At 40.7% G+C, this 18,914-nt stretch overlaps 1 protein-coding gene across 4 annotated transcripts in view; it reads right to left on the bottom strand.

Annotated features, from left to right (window-relative positions):
• Positions 1–18,914, bottom strand: part of CPNE4 (copine 4) — a 500,113-nt gene that overhangs the window by 176,118 nt on the left and 305,081 nt on the right. For all 4 annotated transcript variants that reach the window (XM_032266629.1, XM_032266638.1, XM_032266658.1 and 1 more), the window contains one exon: positions 4,183–4,362. In XM_032266629.1, the coding sequence (XP_032122520.1) occupies positions 4,183–4,362 (180 nt within the window). The remainder of the gene's footprint in view (positions 1–4,182; positions 4,363–18,914) is intronic.

Genomic DNA, 18,914 nt, shown 5'->3' with positions numbered 1-18,914 from the left:
CAGAGGTCTTTTCCCCTAGAGTTTCTGGAACATATTTCTATTGTAGTGCTTAGTAATATGCATTCTGATTATTTCTTTACCAGTTTGTGTCTCTCAGATAATTATAAGCTTTTCTGAGGCAGGCAGGGCCTCTGTCTTTCTTTTTCATCTCTGAGTCTCCAGCACCTAGCACAAATAAACTCGGCATATCCAGGGTACTTGCTAAATTCTTGTTATGAAAGCTTGGCATGCAATTGTTATGTCATTAAAATAAGAAATAAATGAATGTCTGAAACTTATAGTGTTAAAAAAGTCACCATGACTTTCCTTCAACCAATCACTGTGGCAAGACAAATATAATACTCTGATTCATTTAAGCCAATTAGTGCCCACTCCACAAGTGTGGGAAAGGCTAACTCCACCAATCACGTGACTGACAATATGAAGGTGAGTGCCAATGAACATGCAAGATATCCAGAGGGGCCAGCATGCCACCTGAAAGTGGATCAGCACAACTTGGGAAACATGGTTTAGAGCCACACTGAACAAATCACTTGCTGCTCATTTGCTTCACCTAGGCCACGATCTCAAAGGAGTTCTCAGAACAGGTAGCCTCCTCTCACTATCCTTCCCTAGGCCATGACAGAAGAAAGCTCTGGATTAAGAATCTAAAGCTCCTGACTTCTGCTTTGGGCTCTGTGAAGACATTAAATCTTTCTGATCTTCAGTTTTCTCAACTATAAAATGTGCATAATGACTCCCGTCCTTCCCACACTGTCAAGAGGGTTAAATGAAATAATCAGTATGTAAGTTCTTTCAACAGTATCAAAAACATCTTGAAAGGACTATTTGTAACCGCATTCTCAGTGCTCACTTCCACACATTCCTTCTTTTGAGAGATTAACAAAATTAATCCAACACAACCCCCTGGTTTCCCTTTGTTCACCCCAATCTAGCCAGCCTTATCTTCTTTTTAGTTCCTCATATGTGCTATATCAATTATGATTCTTTTAGTTCAAGGAATAAAAATTCCCATCCCAAAGAGCTTCAATGACAGGACATTATACTTTCCCATAATAAGGCATCCATAGATAGAGTGGGTCCCAGGTAAAGAACGTCAGCCCCAAGCCTTCACCTCTTTTGGCTCTGACCTCCCCTAAGGGTTGCTCTCATCCTCAGCCTTGCTGCAAGATGGCTGTTGTGATTCCAGGAATCACAGGAAAAGAGGAACTGTTTCTTCATGTGTGTCTCTTATTTTAGGCTAGGAAACCTTTCCAAGAAAAATCCAGGTCTTACTGGATGCATGCCTACCTCTAAACCAAGCTCTTGCAAGTGGGGGATGAGATTCATGTGATTAGCTGAGACTGCTCAGGATTCACTCTTAAGCTAGGGATAGGGCTCTTTTCTACATGACTACATGGTATAAAATGATCAGAAAGTGATCGGGGTCAACAGCTAAAAGAGTGGGTGATTGGGTATTAAATAGGCAATCCACAGATGCTGTCAGCACCCCGCTCATATTCCCTGGCCCTGTAATTTGAGTGCCTATCACTGACTTCGACCACCTGCATCTGTATTTCTTTGCTTGTGAGCTCTTTGTGATATTTGGAATTTGCTACCTGCACAGTAGGCCAGAAATGTCAGAGGATTAATGTTTGTTCCCACCTTAGGAATGGGTCTTAATGACTGATGTGAGTATATATACACAGGGTGTATAAATGTCCCAATTCCCTCATCCCTAGGATGAAATATCTCTAATGTTTGCATCACACTGCTCTCAGAATTTCCCCAGCAGAATTAAGCTCCAGGTACCTATGGTGTAGTTACCTGGCCACTTTCCTTTGCAGACTCCTTCTTCTGTCTCACTTTTCCTCTCCACTATGGTGCTTCCTTCACCTCCTTTGACTTCCTACCTCAGAGCTGGCTTCTTGAAAAAACTAAATAAAGATGCTCTGCACCGTATGCCAAACTCCTTCCTGGATGCAGAGGCTTTGTGGATAACGTTCCCATCTGCTTAGAATGTGTTTCCTCTTTCTTCTCACCTGAGGCACTCTCATTCTCCCTTAGAGTCAGTGTAAATGTCACTTCTCTTAGAAAGCCTTCTTTGATCCCTCTCCGCCTGATGGCAGTCTCCCAATGCTTGATCTCTTATTCTGTACTTCTCTGTAACAAAGCTTATGATGGTTGCCATTTAATTAATTGTTGTGTAATTATTTTCATTCCATCTTTATACCCAACTAAACTGCTGTTTGAAGGCAAGGACTATGTTTTTGGCTCACCACGGTGTCACTGGCACCTAGTACAATGCCCGTCTTACTTGCAAGGTAGAGGGTTAAGGACTTACTGGCTTTTAAAAGATGAGCATTGTGAGTGACTAAAGATGTAGGTTTGAGGGTCATTCAAACAGACAAAATTATCAAAGCTTTGGACCAGAAAAAAAAAAAGACCTTTTGTCCATATGGATTCCCACATGGATCTACCTTTATTTCTTGTGACAAAATATAACATTTATACACAGGAGGGATGCCCATTGTTTAAGGGAGAATCTTCGCATGGCTCACATGTCTATAAAATATGCCATTCTAATCAACTTTAAATAGAAACAGGATTTTGTCTCAAATCCACAGTGTATTCATTCATTTAATACCTACTTACTGGACATAGCACCTGGCAAGATCCTAGAACTATCTGCCATCAACTCTTCAAAAGTCATTAGAGAACATACATTAATGGAGAATATTTCAGATTCTCTCTCTGCCTTCCCTCAACTGTATTTCAATATTGGGCTTTTGACTTTCATTAAAGGAATACAAAAATTTATCACTCTATTTGCTGGAAAAGGGTAACTGAGGACACTGTCTATTTTGTCTCTTAGTGCTCACTGGGAGAAATTTACTTTAGTGATAAGTGGCATGAAACAAGGTAAGCACAATGCTTGCCATCTCTTTGTCAGGTAGACTCTTCCTGACAAATCCTTAAACTTGACCCTTACCGTGACAGGAGATGAACCTAGGTTTTTTGAGTTTTAGACATATAATTTGGAATCTCTCTTTGAGAAAAAAGTAAAAAATAAAAACGTGACACAGAGCCTTGGAAGGGGCCCGCATGAGAGACAGGATCTGAAGTTTAAGCTTCATCATGAGCACCTGACCTTGATTCAGTCAGGGAAAGTGGTCTCTTCCAGCTCCATACCCCTCCACATTTGTTCTGACCCTATGAGTTACTCGTATTGCTTTCTTACTTGAAAGGCCCCTCCTCTTTCTTCTGCAGTCCCTAGACCATGTGCTTTTCAGAGTTTGGTCCCACAATGCCTTCTTTGACTCTACCCAGTAGAAAAAAGCTCTCTCTTCCTTGAAGGCCCACGACCTCATATAGAGAGCCCAGGGTATTTTGTAATGAATTGCTCTATCTGAAGTGCATATTACTATGCCTTCTCCAGTAAGATTATCCACTATCTGGGCACAGGGACTGTTTTTTTTTTTTTTTTTTTTTTTCATTTAGACTCACCACATTTCTGGGTACAATAGAAAGGGAAGGAAAAACGGAAAGGTGTTATAGAAGCAAAATGATGAAGTTTAGAGTCAGGAAGGCCTAGTAGGGTCCTAACACTGCCACTTATTAGGGTGGAGTCTTCATCAAACCCCTTAACCTCTCTGAGTCTCAGTTTTCCCACTGATAAAATGAATATAATAGTGATACTTATTTCACATTATTATTGGGAGAATTAAGAGCTTTTATTCATTCACTGAGCATCTATTTAGCCCCTGCCTTGGGCTATTTTTGGTAAGAGAGATGTGGAGTAAATGAATGAGAAATACTTTTTGCATGGGGGTTCTCACAGCTGAGTTAGAGATGGAAATTTATAATGGAACAGGATAAGGCTATAGCAAACACATGAACAGAGCATAGAGCCAGACACATACGTGCTCAATAATAGCTGCTGAATAAATGACTGACACAGTGGGGGAATTCAGACGAGAAAATTACAAACTTTTCAAAGTAAGAAATTGTACAGACTTGCAGAATCATCTCTACATAAACATGATGGATATGACACCAGCTGGGAAGTCGTAAAATGCTACATGTTAAAGAAAATACAATCAATAGGAAAAAGCAAGAATTAGATTAGGGGAGAGAGGGCAAAAGGGAAGGAAGAAAGGCCCTAAGGTGCCAAGGAAAAGGAAGGGATGTCTGTTGACCCACCTGGCCAAGTGTGCACTCCATGCCACCAAGAAAGTCGGCCTCCTTCAGCCCATTGTGGTTGCTGCTGATGTCATGGACTTCAAACCGCAGGCGCTGAACCTCCTCAAAGTAAAAGTCCACAGTAAACAGTTTTGAGTACACTGGGTTTATGCAGGTGCGAATCACCTCAGTCCTGTCAACCTGCAAGGAGAAAGAAAGAGATTAGAACTTTTTTTTATTATTACCCTTCAAGCAAATTCACCTCAGGCCACTTCTCTTCTTCCCAACCATAAATGCTCCCCACCAAGTCATCGGGTAGGCAGTCTGAAAGTACAAAGTACAGGCAATACCTTCAGAGAATGAGTTGAGTTTTAGGAAAGAAAATAATATAAGACATGTAAATAACTTGAAGATTTAGAGCTCAGTGTATGAGTTTGCATTATACAAAATTGTGTCATTATATCATTGTGTCATGTTGTTGATGAGAAAACTGAGGTCCAGGGAATTGAAATGAGTGGGTGAACATTATGCACAGTAAACATTTTTGAGTACACTGGGGTTTATGCAGGTGCATAAATGATTGATTGATGCATTTCATGATTGATTCAACCTTGCCCTGCCTAATGTGTCGGAGGTCACATCTGGGCTCAGGAGGAAAGAAATCTGTAATTGATTAGTGATGTCTGATGGGCACAGTAATGGAGAAACTGCTATGTAGGTGTCTCATTTTAGGCAACTCTACTCTCAGTTTCCTCACCCATGATTTCCAGCATAATGAAGTAGAAAAACCATGAGAATAGATAAGATGATAACTGCCTTTCATCTCAAGTATGCCCTTTATTAAGTATATAATGTTGACCTGTTCATTTCAATTCCCTGCGCTTCAGTTTTCTCATCAACAAAATGAAAGATTAAATTAGAGAAGAAAAAGTTCCTTTCTGCTCTAACATTCCATGAGCTATGATTCCCTTTGTCTTCTGTGATAATAGTTTTTCAGTTGTCCCCCTCTCTCAGATATTTATACATCTCTGACATTTTCTGCACTATTCTGTGACATGTGAAGCTGATGTCATAGACTGATATTCCTGGCACCCTTACACTCTGGGTTCTGGTTGGAGTCAGCCAAACGGAGGACTTGGCAGGAGATCAGAGAATGGGGGAACAGAGAGGTGCAGGCACGTCTCTACAAACACACATTGTGTTAGCAGACTTCCTTCTGCACAGGGAGCTTTTGCTGGGATTTGGTAACATAGTCCCTCTCTCTTGACCCTGCACATTGAGGGGTAGTAATGGCTTCCTGTTGTTGCTATCTCTGATGTCCCAGATGCCTCACTTTCTTTGTTGGCTCTTTTAACCCTGCCCATTTCCCTGTAAAGAGTTTAGCCCTTCAGGTTAAACTGTCTGGGTATGCCATCTGTTTTCTGCTAGGATCCTTATCACTAAGCTTCTTTTCCTATATACTTGTCACAAGTAAAAATATACAAAACAATTTATATTCTGTGAAGCCTTTCACGACGAAGTTATAGCTAACCCAAGATTCTATGGCTTCTCTGTACTGGAGATACTCATCCTTCCTATTTTACAAATCAGCTGGAGCCTCTACGTACTGTCAGCTTTCAAATAGAAACATGGTTTATTAGATGCTTTCTGATATTTGTTAGCACAAACTATGAAAAACATTTACCTCACTTTCATATGAGTAAAGGAAAACAGTCTCTCAATAAAGGGAGAGCGGTTCTTAACCATATTATGCGTGTCTATGTTGCCTAGCAAAAAAAATTTGATATTTGTTCTAGCCACCTGACATTCTTCATTTCAGTGCTTTGTCTCCAGCCCTAGCCCTTCCTATGCAGGGATATGTGTGAGAGAAAATTGTCCTTTAAGGAACACTGCCTGCTATTACCGGTTGTATGGAAAATATGGGTTGGAAGGAGAAGAGTGTCATTCTGATTATGTCTCCGTCCAATAAATACGTATACAGAAAAGCAATCTCCAACCCATTGCCGATTAAAATTTCACAAGTTATTGTTCAGACCAATGGTTATCTGACTGTTCCAGCTTCACAAAGAAGACCCAGCTTCTATTTGAGCTAAATTTTATATTCTTACGCAATGTTTATTCAGAGGGTGATGAGACTGATTATGCCACTGGCTGACTGTGCAGGTACAAGAATTTACTACATCAGCATAATTTTTTTCTGTTGTTCAGGGATAATAGTTTTCAATAACAGAAATTCAAGATCACAAACTGGCAGTCTGCAAGCGTAAGCTGACTTGAAGGTATTTTATTTGTCCTACTCAAAATATTTTTCCCTGCATTTTCCCACTTAATAAGGTGGCTGTTTTTATTACCCTTCTTTTAGAAAACAATTGGAATATCTGGCAACCTTGGGCCACATTTCTTCGTGGCAACAATTGGAGACCGTCCCATCCAGACAAAGCATTTACTCTTTCCTTCTCACAGCAACTTCCAGGCCCTTCTCCCTCATTGAACTTCTCTGCCTGGCCCCTAGAGGCATTTTTACAACATCGGGTCCAAATTCACGGAATAATGAACCATATGATAAGAGGTTTAATGATATTCATGTTGCATCTTTTGATAGAGGATTTGGAAATAACCCCCAAGAAGCATGTTGTGGGTGAATTTGACATCCTCAAGACACAGAAAGGGCACCTTCTCTCCGTGTTGGAAGAGAGTGCTGAGTAGGTTTAGATGATAGAAGACAGGTGATGGAAACTCTAGTCTTTGTTTTTCTCCTTTCACCACCCCAAAGAGCACAAATAAGTGATGTGCACCAAATCTGGTACTTTTCTTCCCACTTCTTGATTTTCCAATGGCATTCTCTTATAGATATAAAGTTCATGTTGGCATCAAGCCACACACCTCAGACACACTATATAAGGTAAGCTGCCAGCACTGAGTGACTTGGTTTTTTGAGGAAAATGACAAGATGGAAAGACATTAAGCGATAAACATTTGCATTAGCAAGACAGATAATTTCCAAGGATAATCAGAAAGCCAGTAAGAATCCTGAATATAACTGCTCAGGAAAATGATGATAAGGGAAGTGCTTGCAATAATAAATGCATATTCGAAAGATGTTTTAGAATATTTTGCATTTCCAGTTATTATGGAAGATGCATTATTTTTTCTGGTGGATAAATCCAGGTTTCACATGAGCAAGAGGGCCTAGGATTGTCTGTTTCTCATTGAGAGGCATTAGGGTCAAGGCAGTTGTTTCCAAAAGATCATTTGCTTACTGGTGGAATGATCAGCTGGATCCTAATCAACTGGGAGAACTTTCTTTAAAATTCAGATTCCTATTTCCTAACCCCAGGTGATTCTGATTTCGTGACTATAGGGTAGGGCCCAGATATCTCTACTTTTTAAAAAATGTTGTATACAATTTTCATCTAGGGGAAATGAGGAGATGTAGGGTCCAGCTTGTGCTCTTGTGTGAGGTCAAGTTTTATTTTAATCTTGCTTACCCTCTTTTATCCAGTCTGCAAAATGTGAATGCTTATCTTATCTCTTCCCCAGTTGTAATGACTGATATATTCACATTGCCTTATACTTTACAGAACATGCTCGAATCCATTTTTAAAATTTGATTCTTATAGCAATCATGTGATGTAGATGTATACTATTTTACAAATGAGAAAAGTCAAAGTTAAATATCGGCACAAGGTACTGAATGTCAGAGTGGACACTTGAACTCATGTCTCTGACCTAAAAGTCTGGACTGCTTTCCTCAATTCATGAGCATCCTTAGAAGGAAACAAAAAAGGCAGCTGGATTATGGTGTGATGGTGAGAGTCAATCATTGAATATAGCTTCTGATGAGAAGCTTTTAAAAAATATTATCTAAAACATTTTCAGCCTATCAATAAAGTCAGTAACAACCAACACTTTTGGAAGTCCTGCTGTATCGTGGTGCTCATTTTAAAAAACAGAACTATTGAGGCACAATTGGCATATAATAAACCACATCTATTTAAAATATGTAATTCAATATGTTCTGACGTGTATATTTGTGAAAACACCACCAGAGTCAAGACAGTGAGCCTATCTATGCACCCAAACTTTCCTCACACCCCTATGTGACCTCATCCTCTCAACCTTCCCTCCTTCCATTCCCAATAAACTACTGATCAGCTTTCTGAGACTATAGTCTAGTTTGTATTCTTCATAATATTATATAAATGTTTATTATACAATCTATGGTCTTGTCTTTATTCTTTCACATAATACAACTATTTTCAGATTTATTCATGTAGTCGTATCAAGGGTTTATCCTTTTTTTTTTTTTTTTGAGACGGAGTTTCACTCATGTTACCCAGGCTGGAGTGCCATGGCGCGATCTCAGCTCACCGCAACCTCCGCCTCCTGGGTTCAGGCAATTCTCCTGCCTCAGCCTCCTGAGTAGCTGGGATTACAGGCACGCACCACCATGCCCAGCTAATTTTTTGTATTTTTAGTAGAGACGGGGTTTCACCATGTTGACCAGGATGGTCTCGATCTCTTGACCTTGTGATCCACCCGCCTCGGCCTCCCAAAGTGTTGGGATTACAGGCTTGAGCCACCACGCCCGGCTAAGGGTTTATCCTTTTATTGCCCCCAGTCAATTACTGATGGACATTTGAATTGCTTACAGTTTTGGGCTATTACATATAAAACTGCATGATATATTCATGTACAAGCCCTTGTATGGGAATGTATTTCCTCTTCTTTGGGGTAAATACATAGGAGTGAAAGAGAATTTTGTTTAACTTTTTAAGTTCTAGTAGGTGTGGTCTCTCATTGTGGTTTTCATTTTCATTTTCCTAAAACTAATGATGCTGAGGCTCTTTTTGTACGCTTACTTGCCACCTGTGTATCTTCTTTGATGAAGTAGCTTTTCAAATCTTTTGACAAGCACTCTCTTTTCATTCTTATGATAACACTATGAGGTAGGGACTGTTATTATTCCCTCTTACTGGGAGATACAGAGACCCCCATAACTTTTCCAATTTTACACAACTTGTAGGGAGCAGAGGTGGGATGTGAACCTATGTAGTTAAGCTCCAGAGTCTGTGTGTTTTACCTCTATGCTACATAGTTATGTAAATTTGAAGCATTTTTTTTCATAAATCCTGTTGCTGAAAGTAATGCATCAGCCAGACACCCAACATAAAATGTGGAACCAATAGGGAAAGTCAATGATTGAGACTGCAGTTGTGTCTCTGGAGATCTGGTTTATGCACTGAACATATTCAAGATACAGTGGGGCCCGTGAATACTGTCCATAGAAATTGGATTGTGTGGGGCACAAGGTCAATTGTCATCAACAAACAATTCAAGACTATTTGTGCAATGGCCATCTATTCTCTGGGACTTCCAAGGGCTGGAACGGCCACAGGCAAAGTTGCAGGAGAGGTGAGAGCTAAATCGTGTGACGCTACCAGTGGCAAGGAGGTAAAAGTAGGAGCCCAAATTATTGCCAGTCACTGAATGCTCTAGGGTTTCCTGGAGAAATCCAGGCTCTTATCATCCCATGGGTAATAGGTCTTGGTAAAGAATACATCATAGGCCAGGAAGAGACAAGAGGGCCTCAGGGCAGGCTTATAATTTGGTATTCCTTCAAACTGATATTCTTTAAATATTTTCTCTAATATTTTAAACTAATTTTCTCTGAATAAAGAATGGCTAATTTTCTTTATGTTTAAAAATAAAGAATTTATTACAGGCAATTTTTTCAAACCATATAATTTCTAAGGAAACATATTAAACCACATGAAAGTTAGATAATAAAATGAATCACCAAGCCACCAGAAATAGCATTATTCAATTTCAGGATTTCAGCTGCTTGTGACTGCTGATTTCAAGTGACTGGCCTCAGAGTTAGTGGCTTGCCCTGTAGCTGTGACAAACAAGTTGCGGGTCTCAAAATCACTCAACAGATACAGGTTGGTGCTGATGAGACACGGTTTTAATTTTCAATTTAAATGGCTTTTCTACTTTGGTAGGATTAAAACTCTTTAACAGTTTGCTGATTGTGTGAAGAGTCACATGTGGAAACTTGAATTGACTTGTGCCATTTCTGTGTGCTATGTCTACATACTGAGGTTGCATCATTTCTGGCTGGCTGCCTGATCTGCCACATGGACCAGGGGTTCCTGCTCACTAGCTACCAGGACTAAAATATGCCTGAGTCTTTGACAGCCTTTGTTTTTCCTTAACAACTTGGGTGGAAGCTGACTCCTGTCTAGTAAATTATTAAATTCCTTCTTGACATGGATGGCAAATTAGGTGTGGACCTACAGTGATAGTAACTTTTTCTGCTCAGGCAGAAAGCACTTACGTGTTATCTTCTTCAAGCCTTACCCTCATCAACTTTAAAACAGACTTTCACTCCACAGTTTGATATGTTTGAAATTGGCATGAGTGTTTTAACTGATGATATGCCATTGTTTAATTGGAATATCTCTGAAATTGGAATGCATGTTATAATTCATGATGTACCATGGTTTAATTGGAATATCTCTGAAATTGGGACCATTGTTATAATTGATGACATACCATTGTTTAATTTGAATATCTTTTAAATTGGGATGCATATTATAATTGATGATATGCCATTGTATAATAGGAAACAATTTTTTCTTTCCTAGGGATACATAAAATAATGGTTCATTTTAATACTGATTTATCATTTTACAAATGATCCTATTAAATATGTCATTCTAATGTTGGAAATGATAAAATTGTGCATCTAGTCTTTTTCACTCTAGAATTATATGTTCTTTCTACTATACTATATCATTTGTTATAGGGTAAGTTTTGTCCCTCAAAATTCATATACCAGTATCTAAGAATGTGACTTCATATGGAAGTAGGATTGTGGCAGAAGTAATTAAGTTAGGATAAGGTCATACTGAAGTATGGTGGGCTCCTGATTTGATATGACTAATGTCCTTATAGAAATGGGAAATTTTGACATAGACATGAACATAGACACAAATGCCATGTGAACACAAAGGAAGAGATCAGAGAAGCGAAATCTCTTGTTTCTCATCACAAGCCAAGAAATGCCAAAGATTTCCAGCAAAACTACCAAAAGCCAGGAGAGGGGCGTCAAGCAATTTCTTTATAGTAACCCCAGAGAGAACCAACCCTGCAGACATCCTGACATCTTGATCTTGGACTTCTACTTTCCAGAACTGTGAAGGAATACATTTCTGTTGTTTAAGCCACCCCATTTGTGGTACTTTGCTATGGCAATCCTAGCAAACAAATATACTATCCTACCCCTCTTAAGAAACATCGAGACTGGCATACCACTTAACGGATATATCTCCAAAAAAGCACTCTTCACCCACCAACCAATAAAACCTTCTAACACTCTAGATTAAACTGAACAAGTGATCCAGCACGACAAGTGTCTTTCTCTCACTCTCAATCAGTTGAACCCCCCCTCCTCCTGCCATGCACTTATTCTGGTTCCCAAGTAACAGGGCCTCTGGTGCACACTGGGATCTGTTTATGGAGCCCTGGAGGATGAACATGCTGGAGGACCTAGAGCTAGACTTTTCTTTCATGATAGCCTGGTACTTCAAAGCAGACAGCAGGGTTGCATCACGTTGCTCAGGAATGTGGCTCAGAAGTAAATGAAGTGAGTATCACCCTGTAGGCACCATCAGAGAGGTCTCAAGTGCTAACGATGTGATCTGGGTCTTCTTCTTCCTTGGTTGCCCTCTTCAGTCCCTCCAATGTGCTGGCTCCATCCACACAGAGGCTGAGGCAATCCTGCCTGGTTTGCCAAACAAGCATAGATCTCAGATACGTCTTCCAGTGCCAAATGCCTCATGTCCACCATAGCTGTTCCCCTTCCCCAGTGTGAGTGCCCAGTTGGTGGGGTTCAGTTTTCTGGTTTCTCAGTTTTTATGCCTCATTGTCTTTTGTTCCAGTTCACTTAGCTTGAGGGGCTAGTCACTGTCCTAGTGCTGTGTGATAGAACTTTCTACGATGTTCTTCGTGGTCCAAACTAGCCACATGTGGCTATTAGCACTTGAAATGTGGCTAGTGGGACTGAAGAATGGAATTTTAAATTTTGTTTAAATTTAAATAGCCGCATGTGGACAGTACTGCTCTAGCCTACGCCAGCTCTGTCTCCCTGTAGATTACTGAAATCCTGTATGATACACATTTAATTGGTCTGGAGATTCCCAGGTGATGTCAACATATATACTAGTAATTCTCAAATTTTTTCGTGCATTGAAACCACCAAACCAATTAATTTGGAAACTGTGCGGTGATGGGGGAGCCTAAGCATCAGTAGTTTAAAAATCTACCTAGGTGATTCCAATGCACAGTTAAGTTTTAGAACCAATGATATTATATTCCAACTGTTATGGCTCAGCTCCAAAGTGGATGACGACCAGGAACCAGGACTATTGTGTGATCTGCTCTGAACACCACACCTCAGCCTCTGGATCAGAGTATGTTAATATTTTTTGCTTCTTTGGAAGCTACCATTTGACTGCTGCTTATGTCACTACAGGACATGAGGACTGACTGAAAGAAATAATCACCTCATGGGGAAAGTTGGCTTATTTGGATGTTTTATCCAATCAAGCACTCCATTAACTGGCACACTCTCTATTTGTTAAACAAGAGATAGTGAATATGGTACCCATTCTCCTTTATATCCCCAGGTCTTTCTGCTCTGCTGTGTCCCAGGAGACCAGCCCACACGTGGACTGTTTCATTCAGGTTTCTTTGCCAGCTCGCCTTCTTTCAGCCAGTGGGAAGCACCAGTAGGAGACTGGAAGATAGGAGGAACCCACAGTGTACCCTCTGCCTGGCTGCCCTTTCTGCAAAGCTCCAGCTCGCCCTGGGTTCCAGTAACACTGCCATTTCTGCCTGCCCACCAATTCTCTCTGATAGTAGCTTACACCTATTGCTAGTCCCAGGGCATCTCAGAATTTCTTGCTGGTTCCTTTAACCTTGCCCACGCATCTCAAAGTGGTCCCTCCATGAGTATCTCTTTTTCTGCTGAAACTTTGATTGGTTCCTTAATGCTCTTAAAAATGTCTCCAGACATTACAGAACCTGGAAGAGCTTCTAAATCTCAAGGGCAGGTGAAACTGTGTCCATTCTGGTGGTTCATGATTAATGAATTATGGGCTTTTAAAGCTTTAAAAACTGGTTATCCATGTGATTCTTGTGGTAACTTCTTATTAGCGACAACACCATAGTTCCCAATGTTATTCAACAAGGGATCACAAGGAGCATTTACTGAGCAACAGGTGTGCACCAAGCATTATTTGAAACACCTTACATACCTTATTCCACTTCATCATTCCAACAACCATATATTACTACTTACTGTTTTACACATGAGGAAACTTAGAATCAAAAAGATTAACTTGACTAAGATCACACAGTAGTTAAGTGATGGAACTACTTGAAATTTCCCTTAAAGCTGTTTCCCTTGACACAGCACCTCTCTTGAAAAAGACAAATCTATTCAGGTACCACAACCATAGCAATTTTTCAAGTAGGGCCATTCTGAATGCTCAATGCTCCAAACACCCTCGTCTGGGCAATAAACCCTGAAAAGCCTCTTCAGTGTGACTGTTGAGTGTCTACTATACTGAGCACAGTGTTTCCCAATCTTCAAGCGTTATCTTCCTCCTCTTGTTGCATTTTGCTCTTCAGGTTCCTTCCACTTAGCTAAAGCCCCTCTAGAAGAGCTCAGGAGAAATCGAAATGCTCCAGGCCAGAGGACAAGATATGATTCTATGACATAAAAGATACTTTTCAGTCCTAAATCAACCGCCTTACACCTCCCACTCCAGCTGTAAGCTGGCACACAAATATCAAGCAATTAGAAACTGCCTCACGAAATTCATGCCTGCCTGCTAAAAGCAGGCAGAGCCTGCCAAGGCTGGGAGCAGGAAGGTGTTGGATTGCAGTCACTCGAAGTTGCAGTGACTGTCAGATACTCAGTTTATAGAAGCCTGGAGTCTAATTCCACACAAGTGTAAAGCAATTTTCACTTCAGTCAGATGTTGGTTATTAACAGGATGTTCCCACCATCTCATTTCTGTCACAGCTGTGGAGTCCTCCAGAGAGGTCATCCAAGGATGGAGAGCCTTGGTTTTCTTATTAATTGATGTTTGAAAATAGTGAAGAGAAAGTCATCTGCGGGATGCTGCATATGCACTCCAAGTCTGACATGCTCAGCAGAGAGCAGATTGGGAAGGTGGCCTTGCTGAGGCCTGCCTTAACCCTCCCCACGACAGGTGTTCCAAGGCAGGGTGAAGTGATGGGGGTTGCCCTGTAGCTTGGGATCAGCTTCCCTGGGTTCCAACTCCCCCTCCACACCAACTCCTTTAAAATCATAAATATTTGTCCTGCGTCTTAGTCAATTCCCAATTGCCCAAAATGTGAATTAGTCTGCTGATCCAAGTGGACCTTCGCCAAATGCCATTGGTTAGGGAGGAGCCCATCACCCTTATGCCCACTGCTCTTTCCCTTGGCACTCTGTTGTAAATCAGGAGGCACTCACCCCTTCCCTAACACTTTGTTCTTACAATGAAAAAGGTAGGATTATAAATGTATGTTGCTGATAGCAGTAACCTTGGATCTTAAATTCTTAGAATTCATTAAGGATGGGAATGGCAGTGGGTTTCATCCTGTCTTTAAATTCTGAGGGATTGCTGGAAATGTGGTGTGGGGAACATATCTGAAGCTGTCTCTGAATTTAGGGAGAAGAATGATCACTTAGCAATACCTGCCTTGAATATAGAAGTAGGTGTCTCTCCTGTGTCACATGTATGTCATTCTTCATCTATTCCTATGGTTTAATTTTTCGTAGAGGGAACTGAGGTCCATAGATATTAAAATGACACTCTCAGGCCAGGTGTAGTGGCTCACACCTGTAATCTCAGTACTTTGAGAGGCCGAGGCAGGCAGATTCCTTGAACCCAGGAGTTCAAGACCAGCCTGGGCAAATAGTAAGACCTTGTCTCTACTAGACATGTGTTACGTAAAATTAGCCAAGCATGGTGGCACACTTTTGTAGTCCCAGCTACTCAGGAGGCTGAGGTGGGAGAATCACCTGAGCCCAGGAAGTCGAGGCTGCAGTGAGCTGTGAATGCACTGCGGCAGTCCAGCCTTGGTGACGGGAGTAAAACCCTGTCCCTTCCTAAGCCCCTCAACAAAAGACACTCAGATTTCTGTAGCTATACTCTAGCAGTTAAGCTATGAATCCAGCTACATCATCTGACTCCTGGTGCAGTTCTCATCACACCACACCAAACTGCTTCACAGCTTCCTGAACATGGTGCCAACAAGGTCTAGAGCCCAGCACTTCAGCATCAAGGTTTAAACATAAACAGACACATACACACATTCAGCCTTTCATTGTGGTTTTGTCAGTAAGGCCTATCCCTCACAACATCTGAAACAAGATCTAAAAAAAAAAGTTTCCTAAAAAAGCAACCCTATGGAACTAGGCCACGCCAGGAAATGAACTAGAGCTCAGGGAGCCTACTGCTCAAACATCAGAGAGGACCTCACACCTCTCCAGGCTGAGTTGCTGGGCTCACATAGCAGAGCATCATCATCAGATGTTGATGTTCTCTAAATGGGATGATTAATACTTTAGAGCAGCATTTCCTGAAGTGTGTTTCATGAACAATAGCTCTACAGGCAGCTCCAGAAAATAAATTATTCTGCAATCCTATAAGGTTTGAGAGCCCTTCCCACTAGACCCTTTCCTTAGAAACTCATCATGCAGAACACATTTTAAAGGGTCTCAAAGAGTTCTGTGGCAAATAAATGTGTTAAGTTTTCTAATATTTGCCAAACTTACTTAGCCCTCTCTCTCTCATGAAATACATATATTAATATCCAACCAAAGGCATTTTAAGATGTTTGCATTAAGCATTAAGAAAATAGACATCTCTATTACATGTCTTAGAGGAATTTTCTCTGAGAGCAGAGAAGTTAAAACACAAGTAGGGCAAGTTGACTTCATACTCCATACTTGGTAAAGTGCCAACAACACACTGTTGGTTCAGTATTTATTATTATATTAAATTAATAAACAACACACCTATGAATGCATTTGGCATTTTGCACAACTTCCATAGGCCCTCCCTCTATTCTTCCCTGATGTCTCTCTTGACCAACTTCCTTCCCCTACCTCCTTCTAACATGTTAAGCCTCTATCTGAAGCCAAATTCAAGTTACTACAAATTCTTATCATCATGAAAGCAGCTCAGGAGTGAGAGTGGCAGAGACATCTGTGTTTCTGCACAGCCTGGGGCACATTTCAATATGTGCCACAGGTCCCTCTGCCTCCTCCCCACAGTCAAGTAAGGCCACACAGCTTTGTTCAGGCATGAGTCTCAGGCCCTGCCCAGTGACAAATCCAGGGTAGTGCCCGTGTGGCAGTAACTAACTTCATACCTGGACTTTTTTTCCACAGTAGCCTACTGACTGGTATCCACTCCTGTCCCCTTTTCAAATATATCACTTTTTGTTTTACTAGTTTCTAAAAGACTGCCTCTTAAAACCAAAGAGTTTGCAACATTTTACTACAGTTGTTAATGTAAGAGTTGAAGTTGCTTACACAAGTGTTGACAGAAAGCAGGGTGAGGTGGACACCCAGAGTTTAGGGATCATATTCTCTTTTTGAATCCTGAGTGTCTGGGCCTTGTCTCTGCCCTGCAACAGGCTGAGTACTAGAATGTCTAGACTGTAACAGATGATATCAACTCCTTTTCTACCCTAGAAGATTCAAGCTACTTCACATACCACAAAGCTCTCCAAATGCAGGTTTTTTTTCTCCTATTTCTGTTTTTGATAAATAAAAAGGATTGGTAATCAGGAAATTAATCTCAATGAATCTTCAATTCACTACCAACCACTTAGGTTGAAGGAATCGTTATGGAAATTAGCCTAAGATGGTTGTAAGGTAATTTCTTTATCAGAAGAGCTAAAAATCCTTGTCTTCCTTTTTTGCTTCCCATTCTAAAACTTCTGCTTCCCCTGTCTTGAAGTACATACAATGGTTCTTTTGATGAAGTATCATGTCTCTTTTAGAGGCATCTCCCACTAATGCCCTGGCATTACTCTTGCTTGTCATTAATTATGTTGATACAATGAAGAGGTGACATTGTTGTGTCCTTCATATGGTGAAAGAACTATTAGTGAGTGGGGCCAGATCTTAAGTGATTTTCCCATCACACTATCATCACTGTCAGCATCATTAAAATGATCAAGTGATTGATGCTTATTGCATGCCTACATTTTATAAGCACAGGGCTGGGCACTCTCAGGACCACAATGAAGCAGCAAACCAACAATAGATAGAGGGCTTCACGAGTTTATCATGAGCTCTGTGCTAAGTCCCCAGTGTTCATTCTCTTTCTGAAGCTACATAATAGTCCTTCTATGCTGGCCCCTTGCTCAACAGGTTAGAAGGCTCAGGAAATGTAACCCAAAGTATACTGTTCTCTTATGACAACATCAATCATTTCAGTGCATAAATTCAGCCTCGTAGAGGACTTTTAAAAAAATAACAACTAAAACCTGCTTCTAAAATGTCTTATTTATTCATCTAAAGCAAATTCTTTCAAAATGATTCCAATTAGCAATTTTTACTCAATTCCATGCATTTACTCAAAGAAGACAGAATGAGTGCATATGATTTTTTTCAGCACTGGGACCTAGGGATTCAGCATTAAGCCAGATACATCTCCATCCATCCTAAAGCAAAGGTCGCATTCATTCTGCTGAAATCCTTCAGTGAACAGGAAAGATATTCTATGTGGCAGCATTTACTGGCCACACTCTGTGGTGTCTTACAGTGGAGGCATTCCTGCCCCAACTCAAAGAAAGACAGAAAATAAATTATCATAAGTAGCATCTTCACCTATATAGAACATGTGACAAATACAAGTGGCTCTTCATTGTGGCAGTAAGAGCAGTTCTGCAATCCCATTACACACATCTTATCTGATCTGGCAGCTATGCTGGTCGCTGAGCTGAATGTTTTTTGTATTTGTGCAGCAAGACATCAGGCTTCCAAGAATAAATAAGCAGGCGACCAAAGGATGCAAATTTTGGCCTCATAAAGAGAAGGCCATTCATACAATCAGAAAAACCCAAAGATACTACTTAATAGGCATGAAGAAAAAAACTTAAGCAACAGATGGGGGAAGGGAGGAGGAATGAACTAATTCTTAAGGTTTCTTCCAACCCTGGAATTCTAATTCTACGCCTAGTTTTAAATATGGGGTTTTGGGTTTTTGTTGTTGTTGTTTTTTAAACTGGCTTTGATAGCCAGAGACTGGATAGTTTTTAATTACCTAAAGGTTATGTGTAGTGGTTATGGATTATCCTTGGTTCATTTGCAATTTCTTGATTTTGCTTAATCCAATGAGATCATTTTTCATGATTCAATGCAAATGCACAAACACGTAAACAAAACAGAATGTGTACATATTCATCATTCCCTCCCTCCCTCCCTCCCTCCCTTCCTCCCTTCCTCCCTTCCTCCCTTCCTCCCTTCCTTCCTTCCGATGGAGTTTTGCTCTCATCACCTATGCTGGAGTGCAATGGCACAATCTCGGCTCACTGCAAACTCTTCTCCCCAGGGTCAAGCAATTCTCCTGCCTAAGCCTCCCAAGTAGCTAGGATTACAGGCACCTGCCACCACACCAGGCTAATTTTTCTATTTTTAGTGGGACGGGGTTTTA

The sequence above is a fragment of the Sapajus apella genome, unplaced genomic scaffold (assembly GCF_009761245.1).
Source record: "Sapajus apella isolate SASKATOON/1434 unplaced genomic scaffold, GSC_monkey_1.0 scaffold4, whole genome shotgun sequence".
NCBI classification, from domain to species: domain Eukaryota; kingdom Metazoa; phylum Chordata; class Mammalia; order Primates; family Cebidae; genus Sapajus; species Sapajus apella.
The sequence above is the reverse complement of the archived record's forward strand: the minus strand, read 5'-3'. Positions and strand labels throughout refer to the sequence as shown.